General features: G+C 32.7%; 1 protein-coding gene across 1 annotated transcript in view; it reads right to left on the bottom strand.

Annotated features, from left to right (window-relative positions):
• Positions 1 to 966: 966 nt before the first annotated feature.
• Positions 967 to 22053, bottom strand: part of LOC125077763 (LIM domain only protein 3-like) — a 34284-nt gene continuing 13197 nt past the window's right edge. Inside the window, exons 2-7 of the mRNA XM_047689806.1 lie at positions 12925 to 13015; positions 4905 to 5139; positions 4351 to 4476; positions 3696 to 3837; positions 2332 to 2520; positions 967 to 2247 (exon numbers count right to left, since the gene is read on the bottom strand). Of these exons, the coding sequence (XP_047545762.1) occupies positions 2362 to 2520; positions 3696 to 3837; positions 4351 to 4476; positions 4905 to 5139; positions 12925 to 12970 (708 nt within the window). The 5' untranslated portion in view covers positions 12971 to 13015 and the 3' untranslated portion in view covers positions 967 to 2247; positions 2332 to 2361. The remainder of the gene's footprint in view (positions 2248 to 2331; positions 2521 to 3695; positions 3838 to 4350; positions 4477 to 4904; positions 5140 to 12924; positions 13016 to 22053) is intronic.

The following is a 22053-nucleotide window of genomic DNA, read 5'->3' as shown; positions in this document are numbered from 1 at the left end:
GTATTGGTATTATAAGCTTTATAATTTTATTTTTAATAGTATTTTTATTTGTATACCAAGTACAAAACTTTATACAGACTTTTGTAAAAAATAGAGTGAGACTATAAATTAAAAACGGTATTTTGTGAGACAACTACTTTGGAAATCTTAACTATGCGTTGAATATAGTTTCATCACAATGGGATGAATGGTTTTTTCCCCATTGTGATGTAACTTTGATGAGTTGTTTTGCCTACAACGAAACTTACTGACTCAAACTTTGTAATAATTCTTTGTATAAACATATATCCTTTTATATAAACGTTCAGCGTGGATAGCTAATATTTTATAAAAATGCATCCTACTCGTATAGAGAAAAAGTAAGAGTAAGGCCCGACGCACATGTAGCAGAGTGCAGAGAACGTTATATGGGCCAACAATTACCAAAATAACGCGTAATATTATTGAAAAAAAAAACATGTATAAACTGAATGATTGTTGACTGTTCTTCAACAACATGCAAGTAGCATGCTAACTTTATGACTGCTCATAACCGCGAGTGTCCTCGCGCTCGACCTTATGCGCCAAGTATGCGCTGGCTCTTAATATACCAATCATTTGCCATCTCACGATACAAGGCATATTCAAAAAGCTTATTGTTTTTCTTGCACGAATAATCTCAATTATATTGTCATGAATTTGAAGAACTATGTGCATATCGTTGTAAAATAGTCTTTTGGTTAGAATAAATTATAACTCTGATTTTTAGAATTAATTGTCAATATAAAGGTTTAGGATAATTTTCGTGAATAGAAAATAGTTAGGTAGTAGTAGTAATATATATCTATTAAGGCTTTATGTGGTTTAGTGGTTTAAATTTCTGTTTCGAAACTACTTTCTTAAAGATCTAAAAATAAAACAAATGAGTAGTCATTAAATAAATATATTTATTTACATTTTAACGGTAAAATAAAAAATAACTTCGTCGATGTTTGAGATTTTTATTTGTTGTTTCTATGATACAACGTGAGAGACGAGACATACTAACCTAGCAGATAATTCTAAGTAACGACAGTTCAAATTTTTACATAAATACATCTTTTTAGTCGTAGAAATTTTTATATTACAATATGTTTATTTAATTTTAAAATTTTTAAGCATATTTCTAAATTCAGAATTTTCTTTTACATAAATATAAAACAACGTAGCGATTCAACACCACGTTTTTTATGTACAATCGGTATGTGCGATCAACATTCACTGAAGCTATGGCAAAGTAAGAAAATACAATTTACAAAATGTCTTAATATATTATTATTTATACAGAGGTACTTAACTATCAACCATTGCACCGCTTTAGAGTACCGAATAAGGTATTATCATTATTAATCTATAAAGTAGCATCATCTGCGAAAAACTAAAACTTCAAACGGAAAGATATCTTTGGTACAAAATAACATTAACATACCCACTTACCCGATTTAAAAATTGAAAAATAAAATGTAAATAATAACCACAATCAAAGTTCATACCTTGTATGATAACAATATTATGTACGCTAATGTACACATTTTTTTAACAATGAGATCGATTTTATCAATTAGTTTCAACTATGGACCTGACTCGTTGTATGAAAATTTATACACAATATTATATTAACTTAGAAATTAACTAAATTATACAAATATTTTATGAATGTACGTAATTCGAAGTTTTTAACTATTGTTACCTCAATCGCTAAAAAGGCTAAGCGCGTTGTGTATGGTACAGTAGAGTAGGGGCAAGAGTTCGCGCTCTACCCACGCGACGCTATCTTAACATGTAGACTCAAATCGTATACATAATGGAAATATCGTGTTCTGACGACGTTATCGCGACTCATCCTGGACATTTTGTAAAGTGGCCTCATGCATGTCCCACCGTCTATCCTAATGTAAAGTACATTTACACGCGGCAGTTTTAACAATGTTCGAGACACTTCGATGTAGCTGCACTTAGTAGGATTTGAATAAAGTCACTATGTTCGCTTAAACATTATTACTTTCTAAAATTGCACTTTTTCGTGAATCTGCACTGTTTTTTTTTATTAATAGAGTTTATACATAACGATGCAGAATAATTTTGCAGTGTGAGATGTGAAGAGACGGACGTAAAACGAAGGTAAGTCTAAGTTATTGTATGACGTTGAATGGTGATGACTTGCTTGAATGACTTGATGCAACATTGCCTCATGACGTTGAACACGTTCGAGGCTCAGTGAGGCTTCACCTGTGGGTAGAGAATGATCAATTATAGCACATCACTAAAAATATTTTATCATACTTATAGTTTATTTAGTGCAATAGGACTAACCGAGGCAATTAGTCGGCGTGTCATTGTCGGTCATCGTGCGGCATCGCATACGTCGGGGTCAGGTGGGCTGCCGTACCCGCTGGACGCATCGTCTGCTCCAGCGCAGCCTCCATTATCCTTATCGCCTAATGGGCCCACCGGTCCTCCCGCACATCCACTTGCCCCACCGACATATGCACTACTCGGTGACTGAAATAAAAACAACATTATTCGAATAAAATATAAAAGCACAACTCCAACGCTAATTCCATTTCAATGTTAGCAATTCTCCTGTCAAACGCCTAACAGTAGACTGTGAGCGCAATCAAAAAGTCGATTAGAAATGTCGTGCGGCTGAATGGGTTCCCTCCACTCGCGCGACTCATAAAATGAAATAGATTCCCCCACATTCGCATTCCGACAAGCGTTCGTACGAGAAAGATTAATGATCACAAAAGAAACATAATAAAGTGGAGATAGAATCTTCCACTAACAGTGTCCTTGTGGGAGTTATTTACTCCTACGAAGCCTACTTTTTCACGTGCCTTTTATTAAGGACGGGAAATTTGAAAGAAATTTATTTACATAATATGGCGTACATGATAGTTATATTATGTATAATAAAATGTGACAAATAGCGTTGTAGCCTTTTCGTATATAATAACCAAATCGTAATCATTTGATAAATACATGATTAGTATGGACATTGTGTATGAGGTTTCCTTAAGTCTTTTAATCTAATATTTGAATTAAAATTACTTCTTTTATTATAGCAATATTACGATTACACTCACTTATTGATAGTAAAATTAAAAAAAAAACTCCCAACGGTTCGATAAAAAACTACCCAGATCCGAAAAGAACAAAAGCAGGTCTTTATTTCCTTTTATGTCATATTTTTTATTGTTTATAATTGTTACAATAAAAAAGAAATAACAAAAGTATAATCATTTCGTTTTCAAGACATGCTATCATATATCACTAATTGTATAAATAAATAAGTGCTTAGAACAGACGTAGTACTAATAGCGCTTATTGGTCCACGTCACACATAATTCTGTAATTGATGCGACGTGGCGGTCGGCCCGCTGTCCACGTGGTGAGAATCGCAATGTGATACTCACCTCATGAAAGATATAATATTCACGTAATTAGAGACTGTGTTAGCAAATTACTTGTTTCAAATGAATACCTAGCGTAAAGTAAATGACGGTTAGCTGCCGTCTTTTAATTTAAAATAAATAATATTATATTCTAATATAAATAATAAAATGTTATTTTATTTAATATATGTATAATTGGCGTATTTTAGATTGTATTTAGCAGGTGCAACCCTAATTTAAGCGTTAATAAAATAATGAATTCTAAATAGATAAAATTTATACCTGTAATCCGCTAACTTGTCGCCTGATATGCGCTAATCCGCTAGGATTTGCTGCCATACTTGCAAAAACCAGCCTCTCCTCGTAATCATATTCGCAAAGTATCTTGTTGTCACACAGATAGAATCTGTCGCCCACACAGAACCTGCACAGATTTATAGACCCTGTGATACTAGTTGCAAGTCATTAAATAGAATAAGATTACTAAAGAATATTTTGCATCTGTTATTAGTGTGATAAGTCTTCTTTTAATATATTCTAATATACCGGTTATCAACGTTATGTATAATTTGAATAATATTGCAAGTTCAACTTTTGTTCCGTTTACTGTTTTCTACAAGATTCAATTGTGCTTTTATATAATATGTATAAGAAAAATGCGGCCCGTATTAACTCAGTATAGTTTTATACATATTATACCGTACACCTACGGTACCGTGTAATATATTTAAATAATATACTAATTATATTAATTAAGAGTTAAATAATACATTGATTATACAGCATATTAAATTTTTTACAAGAACGTTAAAATAAGCAATTACATTATAACATATAAAGAATGAAGTAATAATATATTTTATTAAATTAAATAAATTATGTGTTACCAACATAGCAAACGTATAATATTATCATTAAATGAAGGAAGGAGATTTACCTGTGATTGCACTGTTGACAAGCAAAGCATTCTAAGTGGTAAACGAAACTTTTGGCTCGCATTACCATTTCGAAGGCGGGAATGACTTTATTGCACGCCACACAGTTGCCTGTGGCACCGAATAACCTGTTAATATATCAAGGCATATTATAAATGTGAAATGCAATTTAAAATCTCGTATTTTAGTTACATGACGCATGTCAAGTAAATTTCAATTCAAAACATTAATCTTGAGTGCTACGTCGCCGTTATTGGTAGTTAATGTAAACGCGACCGCTTGCTGATAAATATCCTTGTATGGATTACAAATAGCATCAGAAATTCAATACGAATCCTCAGTCCATAGAATTTGTAATCTATTCAATAGCGCGGTGTCAAGTTACGATAGAAAATGCTAGTAAAAACTGAGATCAATTTACTGACGTGTTGCCTTTCATTATTCTTAAACAATATATCAGCTTTTATTTTATATATTCTCTTACTTTTTTTAATAAAAATTAAAGCTTGGTTTAATACTGATATATTTAAGTGTAAATTTTAATTTGCTAACTCACCTGAGATAATCTCTCTTGCAAAGCATAAGATCAGCTTTGTAATACAATTTGGAGCCGACTTCTCCTAGACGGCAGTCGCAACAGCCGCATTTAAGACAGTCTTCGTGCCAAAACCTCTCCATGGCTTTCAGTAGAAATCGCTCAGTGATGACCTTCCCACACTGAGCGCAAAGTCTCGCGCCCCCTGTGTTAGCCACTCCACTGCTGAGCGCATACTTGTTGTCTTCTTGTTGGCCTATTAAAAAAAATTGTTAATTAGAATTAAATAAAAATATGGTTTTCAAATTTTAGTACCAACAATCACAATAATAAACAACCCGAAATAATAAACATGAGAAGTTACAAGTAAACCATTCATATATATAAAAATCCTGAGGTATTTATTTCAATTACAATGGCTTGTTAATGTTAAATTACCTGAAAAAAAAACATCACTATGATTAATTTAGTTGCCTGCGAAGGAACGTGAGCTCATAACGCATTCTGTTTCGCTACAGGTTGGTAGATAATTGTCCATAATACGCGATTCATTACGGCATTCATCTAACTTGATTGTTTTCTCCCGTGTAATTGCTTCAATTAATTCGAGCAGACGCGTCCGCGTGACGTGCACTCATTGACGTCATTGGGATGCGCGTACGCATTTTTTCTGAGCGAAAAAATTGCAACTGTATAAGCGATGAGAACTCGTTACATTAATGGAGCATTACAATTTATGGCGCGTCTACTATATAAAGGCTTTTAAGACCAATGTTTAACTTTCTTTTAGATTTTATCGTCTTAGAATTTTCTGATTTACAATGTTTCGTTTTTATTATTCTGCATAAGCACGAACCAAACAAGTCTTATATAACACGTCACAATAAATAATGAATTATTGACCTAAGAGTTAAATTATTCAACTTGTTTGTCTAAGCATTTATGATATAAGTGATAAATGCATATCAATATCAAATGATTAAAATAAATATAAAACGGTCACAAGAGTCAATCAGTTTCATGTGACGCGTCGATCCTATAATAATGGCACGTCAAACCAATCAAGGATCCAATTGAAAGGGTAACTAGGTGGACATAACTCATCTCGATCGATCTTGCGCATCGCCGATACATCTCGTTTATTGGAGTCGACGTCGTGACAATAAAGTTAATTGGACTATATTAATGGTGGCTCGTTAATAATAAAATAATAAAGATGACGTACCGCCTCCGGGCGTTGCAAGGAGCAATTAGTAAGCTGCGAGGAGAGACCCGCCCACATTCACGGGATTATTTCTTAAATAAGCACAGTAATTCATGCAATAATTCGCAGCTATAAAACAAAAACTTTTCAATGTTATTTTATTTAAATATATTTTTTTTTATTTCTAGCTGTTTATTTTTTGTTCTGATATATTTAAGTAACCAATAAAATAAAGACATAACATTTTAAAATCTTTTATCATATTACTTAATAGAGTATTATCGTTGTAAGCTTTTAAAAAAGTACAATTTATATTCCGTATTTGCTTTATAATAACAAAAACGAATATTAACACATACAAAAAAAAATATTTATATTTCTGATTCATACTCTAAACAAGGAAAATATGTAGTAACTTCTTTTCGCAATAAAAAAACACTAGGCTTATTCATAAGCATAGCTGCAATTGTATTTTTCCAAGGAATGCCTTTCGAAGCGCAGCGCGCGCGCTCTTACCGGCCCATTATGCCCATTTCAGGCTGCGCATGATGTTTATGTTGTAATTATCGACTTGTTCTTACTAGCGATTATGAAAAATAATAGATTCTTGGCCTTATTCATACAGTCAGTGCATTGTAAGCAGAAAATTCTTTTAAATAATCTTTATTCAATGCCATACCGATACTGACTTGATAAAAAAACGTTACAATAAACATATTTGCTGAGTATCAGAGTACATTTGAGCCTATTCAGGTTTCGCAACGTAGTGAAACTTTTTATAAATGTCAAAGAGTTGCAAAATATTTTTTAATGGTATTTTCAACAAAGGTGTGGCTCAGAACGTGTTGGTATAAACTCACTGAGGATAGCAATAAAGTGGAGCGAGTTAATAAAGTTAAATTTACATAAATGTCCGTTAGTGAAGGAAGTCGCTTTGTATTTTCCATTTTTATTGCTACCGCGTCGTGAATTTGATAGAGATTTGGCTGCGAACTGGCCTGCTCGTATAATTTCGCCAACACAGCCGGCAGCCAACGTATTAAGGCGCTGAAATGAAAAGAAACCCGGAAATGGATGAAAAGTAATTTATTTTAGCGCGAGTGAAACGACAATAGTGCGACCACATATTAGGGCCATTTCGATTCCGAAGAGCCGCTTTAAATGTCGTAATTACATGTTCCTTTGTACATATGTATGTTAATATATATTAATTCACGATTTATATTGAATGTATTTTTTTTTTACTATAATTATTTTAACTTATATGATTTTATACCGTTGGCTTCGACTTTCTGATCGACTTCGGTCACCGTGGCAATTCAAGGAATAATTAACTGCGCTGGACATTATATAGATATTAGTGCACAAATATGTACGCAAACAAAAATACACTAACTATTCCCATAATCCGATAGGGTAGCAAATCTGACAGGACCAAAAAAAGTTCAGGCCCAAGACCAACGGCTTTACGTGCATTGCGAGGTACGGTCGCGTAAGCACTACTGCTTTCCAGACTTTGTCTTGCTACTGAGAATATCTCAACAGAAGAATCCAATAACTTATTATTGGCCCGACCCGAGATTTGAACTCGTCTTGAATACTGAGGCCTTACAGTCTGGCCACTAGACCAAAGAAGCGTAATATTAACTACGCTAAACATAAATTAGCGCAAAACAAATAAACAATATGCCGCTTCGTTGAGTTAGTTGTTGTATTGTGTTGTTGATTGAATTATATTAACCACTATACATATAAAAACAATCACAATACAGTGCAGAAATGTAATAACGAAATGGGTGTAGTGGTCCGTATCTCCATAGTAGGTAACATTCCTTGGATTCAATTAAATGCCAGGTTATTGTAATGAACCCGCATCACGACCACTCCGCAATCATTCCGTGCAATTTACAATCGTTCACTGCGTTTTGCAATTAACGTGGCCTTTCCGTACCAACAAAACGTGATGAATAGTCAATGTGCTACGCACATATTATCCTCCACGGTAATGATTTTAATTTCAGTTGAATTTGTTTTTTTATTACAATAAATTTTATGCATGTTAAATTAATTACATATAAAATATATAAATTAATTGTTTCATGTTTAAAAATTATAATATAAAATTACTTTGTTCGAAATATGTTAAGTTAATTTTCTTTTGCATTTTAATACACATCGTTAATTAAATGTACAGTCAAATATAAAATAGGCTGATTAACAGATACAATTACTGCGGTTGCTATTTCAAATGCTTTATGGTTTATTTAGTTTCACTTGTCGGTCACTCATTAAACAATGGAGCTGATTGCGTTGTTGCGATATCCATTATGCGGGCTTAATTAGATTTAACCAAATGCGGGTTTTGCCTTAATAATGAACGAATGTAAAAACATAACAAGCTCGTTCTGAATATCATTATTATACTTTCTAAAAACAATGTACCACGAATACATAAATTGTTAATTATGAAGACGTAGTTTTAATTACTGATCGAATAATTAGTTACTTAGATGTATTTAAATGTGAATTATTTAATGTTAGTTTACACATGGAATGTTGTACTTATAGAAGTGTTACATAAAATAGCGAAAAATAATGCCCAGTTCAGTTACATATATTTTTAATTTTTAAATTTATTACATAAGTAATTGATTGTAAGATTGGATTTTCACTCACAAATTTTAAATGAATCTTAAAAACTTCATAAATGATATAGGTATTCGGTACAAAAATGATGTGACATCACATCTAAATATTTGTTTTTTCTTATTTTTTTTAATTAATAGCATGTATAAATCAGGCTGTAATTTTTTTTTCTTTTCATGAAAAAGCAATAAAATGAACCTAGCTTCACGCTCGTGTAACGTACAGGCGTAAACTTTATGTTTTGTCAACAACTTTATTAAAATTCCTACTAAGCAATGGCTAAAGAGATCTCGCCATCGCCCTGCCTTTCCCTCTCCCTCCTAAATCCACCATCGTTAACATTTCCGTTATTAAAAAAGTACGAGACTTTGTCATCAGAGAAGTTAGTTTTTTTAATTAAAATTATGAAATTGATATTGCCTTTACGCTGGAGCTCGCTTCCCGACGCAACCTTGTGAAAGTTTAAATTAATTTTTGAATTAAGCCTAATGGCAGTGGTAAACGATTTCTAAAGAAAGAGTTTTCTGTTTGAGCAATTAAAATTCCAATTATTTAATGTCAGAAAACCGTATCTTAATTACTTTTCATTGCTGGTATTAAAAGATAATTTGTTTTTCCAAGAAAATAAGGGTATTTATTTATGCTGTAATTTCCAAGCAATAACTGTTACCACGACCAATTAATTTCTCTTTAATTTGTTCTTGTATATTATTAATATAATTTATAATTGCATATAGATGGATAAATACGAAATAATACGTTTCGCTAATCCGGTATATATACGGTGTTTTAATAGGAATATTCAGTTGTAAGTGTTCTAAACTCGATCTAACCCTACAATATCTATTTTTGTGCGACCGAAGCTGTATCTCATTTATCTTATTACATATTTTTCTTTAATTTAAGCTTATTCATCGTTACAATATTATGAATTATTTTTTATTATTTTGTTCAGTGTTAAGAAGCTATTTAAAAATATAAATGCTTGTGTGACAGATGTATACGTCAGTGTGTTCATGACTCTCAACCGAGCTAGTTTTAAGTTTATTTTCATTTAAGATTTTCGTATTGAATGTTCCCTAAAATTATACTATTCCTAAGTTAACGTTATTTTGATGATTTGATATTAACTAGCGATAATAAAATGTAGTGTAATGTTTTTAACAGTAATAAATCATCAATACAGGTAATATCAGTACTAACTTATTTTTTAATAGAAAACATTATTTTTTCTCATATGATTTGACTATGACTAATGTCGGTCTTGCGATATAATGAGGTTTTTATAGTAATCGCATTCATGGATATAATAAGTTTTACAAATATGTAATACAGATTTACTATACTCCTAATGGCTTTGCGAAGCACAAAATTTCGTGTTATTCGGATCGTAGCTATTTTAAAATTAATACATCTCATTTTACTAAACAATAAACAAAAATCCCAAACGGCAAAATCAAGCCGATAACATCAAGCATGGAAAACGTCTTGGTCTTTAAAAATTGAAAATAGTTATTATATAAAAACAGCAAGGCGCTCTTTGTTTTTACTTGTGGGACTTCCTAAATGACAGATTAGAGATACGGTTTCATTATTGCAAAGAGAAAATATGAACGTGACAAGAAATGGAAAATGTAGGTGATTATGATGGTTAATAGAAGATATAAATATGTTTGTTAAAATAAATATATTCAAAATATTAATTCTTAATTAATAAGTTAAATGATATATTTCTTTAAAATTTAATTGTTCATTGTTCTTTAAAATTAATTTTTAATATTAAAATCATAAAAATGATGCCAGTGTAATTTTTCAATAGTTGTTAGTGTAGAACGTCCCATACCTTGCAAAAAATTGTGATATTTTAATATAAAATACCATTAAAAAAAATTCTTAAGTTACATTCAGAGTTCACACATGGATTATATTAATTTATTAATATTTTTTTAATTTCTCATTAATATACTTTTGTTAAAACACATGTTCCATTAAGTACCAGGCAGAAGCCTGTAATTTTTAGACTATATATTTTATAAACATGCAGTCTACTCATAAGAAGTTAATTAACTAAAGCAATAATATATTTAATATTTTTATGGATAATATATAAATTTAAATGTTTGATTAATTATAAGACCATACTTGATTTCTTAAACGTTTTTACTTGTTATGGAAAAGTGCTTAACATTACACATTAAGCTTAGGCAACAGCTAAGACGACGAGCGGTGGCTGCATGGGACAATCAAACGTTGACTTAGTCAACACAATCAACGTCGTAAATTATTTTCGTCGAGAATGGCTACGAGGGCAAGTAAGCCTGACATAAGTGGGCAATAAACTTCAGCCAATTTGGAGATTCGCATCTGGAGGCTCTTATTAAAGCCCGAAAGTTAGTCCTTTTCATCCATCACTCGTAATACGTATGTGAGTTATTGTATGAAAAATTGAAGAATAAATTGAGTCGCTGCAGCAGCGGCGAGACATAAATCCCAACTGAGCCCTCAATATTGTTTTAAAGGGGAAGTGGCCATAAATTTTATCAGGGCCGCCCAAGCAGCCTCGGGCGCCGCGCTGCCTCCGCCACTACGCCGCGCAACGCTACGCCTCGCCACGCCACGCCGCACCGCACCACCACAGTGCGCCATGTACGCTTGTACCCACCCGACTGTCTCTGCAATTTTCCGCAGTTGCTTGTGCATTCACCGCATGTAAATTTGTGGCAATATTACATGAAAATTCTAAATACTTCTCTGAAAGTCTTTAATACTGAAATGCGTTTTTATTTATAAAATAATACTAAGTAATCACGATAAAAAGTCAATATTCTAAAAATGTAATACCACGTTAAGATATTCGATTTTCCATCTCGTCGATTTGCTTAATAGCTGTAATAACGCAAAACACGATTTTGATTATGATAAGGGTCCCATAAACTGTGGCAAAGTCGAAACGGAGTTGCCTTCTAAGGGAGTTACTGTAATATTAAGACCGGATAAAACAAATTCTCTTAGAAAATAGAGGGAATAAGAAAAGTAATTGGATCATGTTAAACTGTCATTTCGTGTTGGGTAAGTAGATAAGGTGATATTGTGGGCAACAATAAAAAATCGCTTATTTTTATCAATACGATCTGGATGTTGGACATTTCGCATAAATGTGATATTGCAATATCGTTCGTCCCCTTTTTAATATCGCGACGGACGTAGCCGGCGGTTTATGGCACAACCCTTCCCGTTTTATTCACGACCTGTTTGTCCTAATATTATAAAAAATTACGTCAGCGAAAAGAGCATAACTCTGGTAGTGTTTTTGTTTTGCTATTGTGTTATACAAATGAATATCCTTCTTATGTAAAAGTGTAATTCCTAGTAACAATATAAAAATATTCCGTCATAGCACGAGAACTACTATTAGCGAAGATGACAATTCTCAAAACAGTCTTAATATTGTGGGACGGAATTAGCGCTTGTGATTTCTTGAAGCTTATTCGAAGAGTAGAAACTGTCACTATGCTGAGATTTATTTGAAATCGTTTAGATGAATACGATCCCTATTTTAATATATCTATATATATTAATATCTATGAATTCTGTTTCTATTCATATAGACAAATGAGGCGACAACCTAAGGCAATCGAACCTACTACAAAATTCCTTTAAAATATGTTTTTACTACCCACTTAAATATATGAATACTATTTATTTTAATTATTCGCATTAAACAGACTATGAAGTTAGTTCGCAAATTTTGCAAAGTACAGTTAAACTTTAAAATATTATTTCCAGTTTTTCTCCTTGCAAATTTGAACACCCATAAAGTCTAGCGCGATTCTACTAGATAATACAACATTTTATATTCGAATCGAAGTTACCTTAAAGAAATAAATGATTCGACTTTCACATTTCCATTATTATTTAAATTAATTATTTGTATTTAATTTTATATTTTATTTTGTTTAAACGGGCCTTATAGTTATTCGCCTAGGGTGTTATATGTTCGGGTCGGGGGCGTTGTCCACAATCTTGATAAAAAAATATTTTACCTTGTATTATAATTCTATTATATCCAAATATGCGTACGTTAACGTTTCATTATTCTGGCTCACATGTCTAAAAAGTTTATATATATGTATATTCGGGTTTATCGATAGAGTGCACATTGTTATTAAGGCAAATTAATTAATTACTTACTGTTGGTATTGTCGGGCTTGTGCATGGCCGGCGGATCACGAATCATATTGAACTTGTCACTCGGGCATCACACAGCGGTAATATTATTATCCTGAAACAATAGAGAAAGAGGATTAGTAACGATCACTGTACAATCATAAAATTTAATTATTATATTATTACAATCATAACTATCATATAATTTTCAATATAATAAATGTAGAGGATACTTTTATGAAATTGCATTTTGCAGAGATCAAAGGAATTTTTATTAGACAGTATTTATCTTAAAAGGCAATACGAGTAATATATATCGCTGAGAACGTCGGACTTGAGCAGCACGCGTCTCGCAGTGAAACCTCATTAGAATAAACGATATCCTCTCCTTACGTCCACTCTGGGCGAGACCTTATTACTCCAACAAAATGCCGTCAAACGGCAACACTAAGTAATTTACGTTTTACCAAAATGTACCTTCTATCAAAGTAACAAGGTCTTATTTAGAAGAATGCTTGTTTATCTATGTGTAACAATATCTTTGTTCCTTGTGGAGAAGACACAAAGTCTATATTCGAGTACAAGGAAAATAATAAACGCACTATTAGAAGTGACTCTCTCAAAAGGTTGAGACGTCCATGCATGCTGTAAATTGAAACTCGAAGGAGGTACTAATATGTCTCGGGATCGAAACTTGATACTATGCATACAGAGTACACCTACCATTTATGTGTAAAGGAATGTAATAGTTATAATAGTTACAAATATCGCTTCTATGTAAATTATACAACGCACTTAAAAAAAATAAAGTAAGTATGTCTATAAGTTCCCACTGCTGAGCAAAGGGACCCTCTTTTCTTGAGGAGTTGGTTTTTTAAAATTATTGCAACTGTTATTAATTGAAAATAGGTAAGTTTTCTCACGATATTTACATTCTCCCTCTAGCACGCGATAAATTATAGACAAATTAAGCACGCGAAATGTCAGTGGTGCTTGCACCGGTTTGAAGTCGCAATATCCGGTAACAATTCACGTATCACAGAAGACTACTTCGCCATATCGGCTCCACTGACAATATACATTTATAATTCTGAACAAATTTTGAAATGTGATATTATCCTATTTATTGCAGAATGTTTTGCTCCTTAGTCGCATTATTTCGTAACATTATATCCCATGTAGAAATCCAATTTAAAAGGAATGAATAAACTTTCAAAGCCACATCGAAACTCCCATCAGCACCTGTTACAAAGGCGGCTATCAAATTACTCGCGACATACCCGCGGCAGATCGAGCTCGCCTCCATCCATAAATACGATATTCGTTATGCATTTCTCATATTCATGAATCCGTTTTATTGGCCCCAATAAAATATGAACATCTCAGAATGGATACGAGAGAGCGAGCAAATCTAATATGGATTGCTTGCGCCGGATTCGGTCCTATTGGGTGGGGGCAGGCAGCTGAGCCGCGATGCGACTTATTGCCGACGTAAGATTTTAAGAAGATACAACTATCGTTCTTCGTTCACGTTCTTCTCAGCTTATATATTACAAAATTACATTCATAAAAAAGATCTCAAACGTCTAACGGATCAGTACATCCATCCATCTTAGACGTTATACAATCACTCATAGGTGGCGCACACCATAATCTGACACCCGAAGTCGCCGACAAAGGAGTAATTGTCTCCGTGCCTTACATGCCGCATAATGCGAATTTAAAGGCTACTGTCGTGCTAAACCAGGCATAAAAAAGATCAGTCCTTCGCCGACGTGTCAAAAATTCAACAGAGTGCCGGGATAAGTGGAATGGATGGCGGCGACGCAGGCTCGAATAAAATATTCTATGTCAAATCGTACGTCACTGGCTCTCAACTTGTTCTCACCGAGAGTGCTTTGGGGGAGTCTCTTATTTATTCGCTTTAACGTCAGCGGCACGGCTCTTTTGTGCCCTTACCGATTTACAAGCGACCATGCGGGTACTTTATAACGTTCTAGTGCGTGATGTGAGTGTTGATTACCTTCGTACTTCATTCGTTTAACAACATTTTACCCGTGTTTTCTGACTTAAGTTAGAGTTTTTCAACTAGAAAATGAACACATATTTCATTATACCTAATAAATATCATGTGATTAAATGGATAACTTATTAGGTTTTTGTTAAATAGCGGGAATGTGGCGGAAGTCCATTTAAGCGCTCTAGGGTTGGTACAGCTAGCAAAATATACCTCTATTATGATTTCGTTATCCACATGATCAATTAAGCAGCATTAGTACGTTAAAATTCACCCCAGCCGTCAATTACGTCACAACTGTCGACAAACGTGACGGTAGATTATTATGGACATTACTACAACACAAGCGATTATTATTTTTGATTAAAAAAATACCGAACAATTATAATACACTCCTTATTAAATGCATTCTTGATTTGAATTGACCCTTTTAAGCTCTACACTGTAAAATATTTTCATAATTTTAAATACAAACAATTTGATCTAATCACGCAAAACTAATCTGGCTACACTCCCTTCTGACTCGACACTGATCGAATTCATTATTCACCAGCAGAGAGCAATTAAACCTCCACTAATCAATCTCAAACTTCAGCTAAAGCTGAACTCTAATCAAGAAAACTCTTATACCGTGAAAGCTTTTCGAACAAAATTTAACTTAATTAAAAATGTAAATTAAATTCCTAGGCGCTTCCACAAGCATCACGTCGGCCCGCGCACCGAGCGCTCGGGGCTTTTGATTGCAGCTAAAAGGTTTGGGATTAGTGCGCGAAAGAGCTTTCAGTGCATTTGTAGAGCTTTTAAGTGGGAAGCTTTCGCTTAAGACACTTACATACAATGTAAATTTTATGTACTACCTCGGAAATGTGTGTCGTCGATACACAAACAAACGGATCAGATATTTATGAGATCCTATATAATATTAGTAGCTATCTATAAATATTCTACTTATAAACTTGAATTAATGTTTACAATTTGGTTACATAAAGTGAAACATGCACAAAAATAACTAGACGTCAATTTGTGTACTTGTACGTTAGGGCAGAAAGAGTGATGGGACCGAAGCAGTGAAAGGGGTGTGGGTGTAGAGGGCCGGTTAGGAGCGCGGGTCGGACCAAGCAAGGAAGTTCGGTGTCCGGAAATAAACCGCCCGTAAAATTGTCAATTCCGAGGGAACTTCGGCGCCTGGACCCGACAATTTTGAATAGTCCGACTGCCGGCCCGTCGCGGTCTCTCTCGCTATACGGTATTGAGAAGTCATTACTTGTTGGCATTTGCGCGAGTCAGCAGCAACAAAATAAATAACTTAACTTATTAATTTGTAACATTAATTTGAAATATTTTTCTTTAAATAATAATGGTTTAATATTTTTTGCGAACAATATAGTAGCGATTAATATATTTTTATCTGTTGATACTTTTGTATATGCACAATCAACAACGCTCGACAACGGCACGTCAGCAAAATACGCCATGCCATCTGGGTGCGCGCCAAAACAATCACTGTTATTCACTACTTAGTTGTACTATAGAGTAACATTACACTACATTCTCTATTATGCTCACTGTTTAAATTGATGTCGTGAACAAGGAGTAATGCTATTTAAAACTTACGTAATCGGACGGAGCCACGTGTACAGAGATAACAAACACAAGAGCAATCCAATCTTAAAGAGCAGCGAGCTGGAGCTTATTATCGGAAAGCGTTCTACCATTAAGTGTATAATAAGAGCGGTATGAGGCCAGCGGTCCCATCCTCGGACTGCACACGTGCACCTCTACTTTACACGAACCCTCGCGCTTTTTGAACTGAGATCATCGCGACACTCATCCGTGAAATTGATTCTCGAGAAAGAAAAGACGAAAAGATAAATAAAAAGGAAATAGGAAAACACAAGCTAAGATTTGGCGTGAAATTGTTTTTCAGCGCCCGCCCACCGCCGACGCGTCTATGGCGCCCGGCTCGGGAATTTCCCAATTACAGAGTGTAAATGTATTTACTTGATTATGTTGGCAATGCGCTTAAGTGTTACGCAATAAGTTCGGTTGTAAGAATAGTTCATGGTAAAGCGCAATTATGTAATATGTGAATATTTAACAAAATTTATGAAGAACTTAAAATTACTATGTATTTATTTTTAATATTGTACTACAATGTACGAAATCTTTTGTGAATCCAAATAATACAAAAATAAATGAGTCCTACATAAACAGTATGTTAATAATAGGAGCATGTTTCGGCATCAGATCGTCCGAATTGGTATCTTAAAACACTGTGACATCTCATCCACTACGTGATCCATTTGGCGAAGTAAGAAGCAATCTCATTCAATACCGGCCTCCCCCACCCAGCGCTAGGGTTGCTAACAATACGATACTTTGTGCGCGCCGTATCACTAGACGCAATAAAACTTTATATTTCTCTTTAACTACTTCCTCGTAGTTATCAACGTGTGATACGAAATGGGGCATAAATATTAGCTTTTCTTATTGTTTGCATTAGAACAAATGAAATATATATTTATAGCGAACTTAATGTGTAAAAAAACATATTAGATCATTCTATAACATTCGTTTTGTTTTGCTATTCAAATTAAATTTAAAATTATTTTTTACTTAAGAGATATCAACCCTACTATAGTAGTCAGTATCGCTTTTCCCGATTGTATTAGATTCAGCTGCCCTTTTCATCTACATGTCGTTCTTACCTCTCGAGGGGATCAAACAGGAGATATGCCTTATAAGTGATTGGCTAGTGAAAACAGTGCCGTTATTGACGAGCGATTGTAATGAATGACTATTACAACATTCGTTATAATAAAAAATCCATTTAAACATATATCTAAGTAAATATAATAATCATAGTAATAAAATATCTATGTATCTATGCCGAATAAACTCGGATATAAGTTGTGAATTCGAAAAACTATGAATATGATTATCTACTCCATTCCAAAGGCTATCATCCAATAAAGCTAGTACGTAGCAAAGGTATCAAATCTTTTTCGTCCGTAGTGAAATTGAATATTTATCCGGGTAGTATCTCTATTCTGGAACAATTTTTATGTAGGGAGAACACAATCTTGAAATATTCGGGAGGGCCACTCCACGAAGATATTGGGAAATATCTTGCCTACATTACCTTTATTGCCTCGCGACGTCGCGTGCCCTACCTGATCTTATCTGAGATTATTTTCGAATTATTCAATATTCTTACGAAATCCCATACAAACTAATCACCTTTACATTTGTTAATATTTTATATCCTTGTTATGTGCAATACGCTTTCCAAAACAAAGAAACGGTTTAATTTCATAATATTTATTAGAAGATATTTTATATTTCTTTGTAGAAATAGATAAATAGTTTATCTTTAGCTGAATTATGTTAAGATTACAATAAAAAAACGTTAAAATGTAAACTTATACATAATTTAGTGCAATTTACCACTTATCTGATACTACATAATCATTTGCTTAGTGACCGCTTATCAATGTAGTGATGTGATGACTTAGATACGTATATTTATTCGGATTCACAAAAAACATGCAATATATTTTTAATTAAATAATCAATAATATATATATTTTTTTAATAATTGATAATGCATTTTTTTATAAAACAGTTTTAAACTGAAGAAGATAGTTGCCAAAATAGTAACTGTATTGAACGTTTATAGACTTATATTATATATTTTGCTATCGTTAAACATTACAAAATAAATAAGAAAAGTAGTTGGAACTCTAAGACAAAGCAATACGCTTATATTATAATCCGTTTATCAGAACGTGTGCATTCCGCTTAAAGGTACATCTAGTTTTTAATATATGATGTTATCATTTATCACCCTACCGCCAAATAATGCATACCTACTGTTTCCACTGCTTAGTGGTAAGAAATTAAATAAATTTTGAATAAATATTATATTCTTAATAAAATATGTCGTGATCAAAATTACAGATTTATGATATGAAATGATGATGCAATATATATAATGTAGTTTGATAAGTTTTTCTACCTACTTCTCTATATTGAATACATCTACTCTTACTTTTTGTAAGTAAGTAAGCAACATAAGGTTATTTACCATACATTATATCACAAGGGCGTTTGAGAAAGTTTGAGAATTGATATTCGTTACATCCCTAGTCTACAAATTGATTTTGACAGTACGACAATTCAGTGTTGTCATTTTAAAAGGATTGCGTTAAATATTGCAAAATAATAAATGAATTTTTATTTTATTCGATTTATTTTAAAATATAAAATAACAAACATTTGAAGTACTAAATGTACCATCGATTTAATTTTATTATACATATACAGAGTTTTTTTTCGTAAAATAAATAGTTTTGCTTTCATAAGTTTTTGTTTTGTTATTGCTTAAATGTTATGATATTGTTTTATTTGAATATACGATATAATAAAACAAATTATGCGAGAAAATTGTGCCCAATGATTCGGTGCCTGTATTTGTTCAGATTATATTATATTTTTTGCCATTTATATTGTGAATAGAGATGATTGTTTGTATGTTTTTTTATTTTCTAAATTAAACATATATATCCGTTTTGGTTTTAAATGTTTGTTTTAAATTAATAATTATTATTTAATAGTTGATATTTGGTAGAAATTGGCCAACGTTCAAGTGCTTTTATTGTTTTAAGGAGGTTATCCCTTATCCTTATTGATAAGATTAGGACTAAGTATTATCATTGGTTTTTTTATTCTTGCTGGTACACTAACAATTTAAAATGTATATATTTACAATCGGTGATATTAATTTAATGAATTAAGGTAATGGTTTTATTTCAATTTCTCTCATTAATAGTTTTGAAATTCTTTTATTTTATTTTTTTGTACATATTTGTGACCATTTTGTCACCGGCAACGTGGTTAACGTTAACATAATAAAAAATGAATTGTTTTGTTTTTGCGTGACGTTTGATTTTGTCTTGTAGTTTTTTGGCTATTTTTTCACATAATAGGCGACATGGGTTTTTTTTTTTTTTTATTTAAATTCTCGTACTTAAATTATGGCGTATAAGTTTTCTTAAGTTTATTTAAATATCTGTATTTTTTTATTTTTCAGGATTCATTTTATGAGTTCAGTATTCATAAATGAATTTACAGTTGTTCAATACAAAGTGGAGGCATCATGTTCTTAGTAATCTTCGTCCTCAATCCAATGTATTGTTCACTCAGCAAGTGTGCTAGTATTTGTCCTTGAAACGACCTGTCAGTGTAGACCTGTGAAGTATGGAAAGATCGTTTGATGTTACTGCGGCGCGGCATTCGGTAACGTACCTTTTACTTTTTACGCTTGAATCAAATGCAAATACATTTTTTTTCAGAAGTATATTCGCCATTAACAAACATCTATTTAATTGGTATATGACAAATATCTAACTTAAGCATTCGCAATTTTTTTATCATAACCTATCCGTGTGTATTACTGGATTTTTTTCAACGAAATGTTATCAGTATATATCATTATGTACTAAAATAGATACCTATATAGGAACCTGTTTATTAGTCTAAATATTAATAAACATATTAGTTAAAACACGTGAATAAATTAAACAGTTTATATATTATGTACAAGTATTCATGTAAACCTAACAATGGAGACTTGAACAAATCACAATTCTTTATTGTTATGGTATAATAATTTATTTATTTATTTATATTTCTATTTATATGTATATTTTGTTAAAAAAAGAATTAGTTAATTACTAATTAAATGTAACATTCAGTAACATTAAATACCCATGAGATCTCTCAATGAGTTTTCTTTACAAGCCTTATTAGTCACAGTATAGGGTCAAAACTTAATAGTTGAAAGCGCAATTGTTCTTGGTACAATGGTAATTACATTATACACGACATCTCGTGACCGAATGGAACATATATGTATCTTATCGAACTGAAGTAAACTTTGACCCAATATTTTGTAAAATCCGAACGGACTCTATTGAAATAAACTTTTCGAATTAAGAACAAAATCGTTCCCACGCAGTTGCCGCGTGTACGACAATAAACCAGACAATTATAATTTATTCTTTCACCGATCACTAGCCCTTTATATAAAGGTATGTATCAAGACATAAAAATGATTTCGACTAAAATGGCTTAATAAATCAAACATGCAAAAAAACCACTCATTAAAATTTGCGGTTTAACCCCACATCATTTTCCGGTATATTATTTCTTCATTAATTACAGACAAATTTATGTCTATTCATGCAACAGCAATGATTGTTCTGTTTTGTTAATTACTACTGTGTTAATTTTTAGTTTAATAACAAAAGAGGCAGTACCAAAGAAATGTGTTATTACGTCGGTTTTAGGCCACCGCAAAAAAGTATGCGTGATCGTTGCAAACTAAGCTATGTTAATAAACTTTAGCAGCTAAAGCATGTTATAAGTGTATTAAGATAAATAACATTGTTGGCATTAAACACCGCAACCGAATTTAGAGACTGGGTTTATTTAATTACAGTTGTACATAATATTTTGACAATCACGAGTAAACCTGCGTTAATTTTACTAAGTTAAAAAACGAAATCAAATTAAAGTGGGTGTTTGATGGTTTGATCATTACTTAGGCGGATTAATTTGTTGTGTTGCAACGCTTGGAGCGGAAGACGCATAAATTCGACGAGCTAGTGGCTGGCTGACACCTGTGATTGCATTTACAATGCTAATTCACGGCACAATATCACGTCAACAGCAGACGCGCTTCTCGTTTTCACAATCGCGTTGTGCGTGAAATACGCAGCCATCCATCACCACACCCAAAAATCCTAATAACATATGTAGTTTCAAAACTCTAACTTTTAAATATTCCTCGTTAAAAACGATATATTCAAAATGACGCGTTCAGTGATTGTTTATTTAAATATTTAGATAATAGTTCGTGATTTAGAAATTTAAATATAGTTTTGAAATTTATTGTTGTACTGATTCCTCGATTTCGTCGAGAGAGTGGGTACACGTTCTGATAAACTGTCGGATATAACCGACCGCAATCGATTATCGAGCAGTTAATTGATAATTACTTTCTTCCATTACTGAACGAAAAACGCGGTGATTAACTCCGAATCGCTTTAACGAGCACAATGGGTCGGCGTTCA

This window comes from Vanessa atalanta, chromosome 4, assembly GCF_905147765.1.
Source record: "Vanessa atalanta chromosome 4, ilVanAtal1.2, whole genome shotgun sequence".
NCBI classification, from domain to species: Eukaryota; Metazoa; Arthropoda; class Insecta; order Lepidoptera; family Nymphalidae; genus Vanessa; species Vanessa atalanta.
The sequence above is the reverse complement of the archived record's forward strand: the minus strand, read 5'-3'. Positions and strand labels throughout refer to the sequence as shown.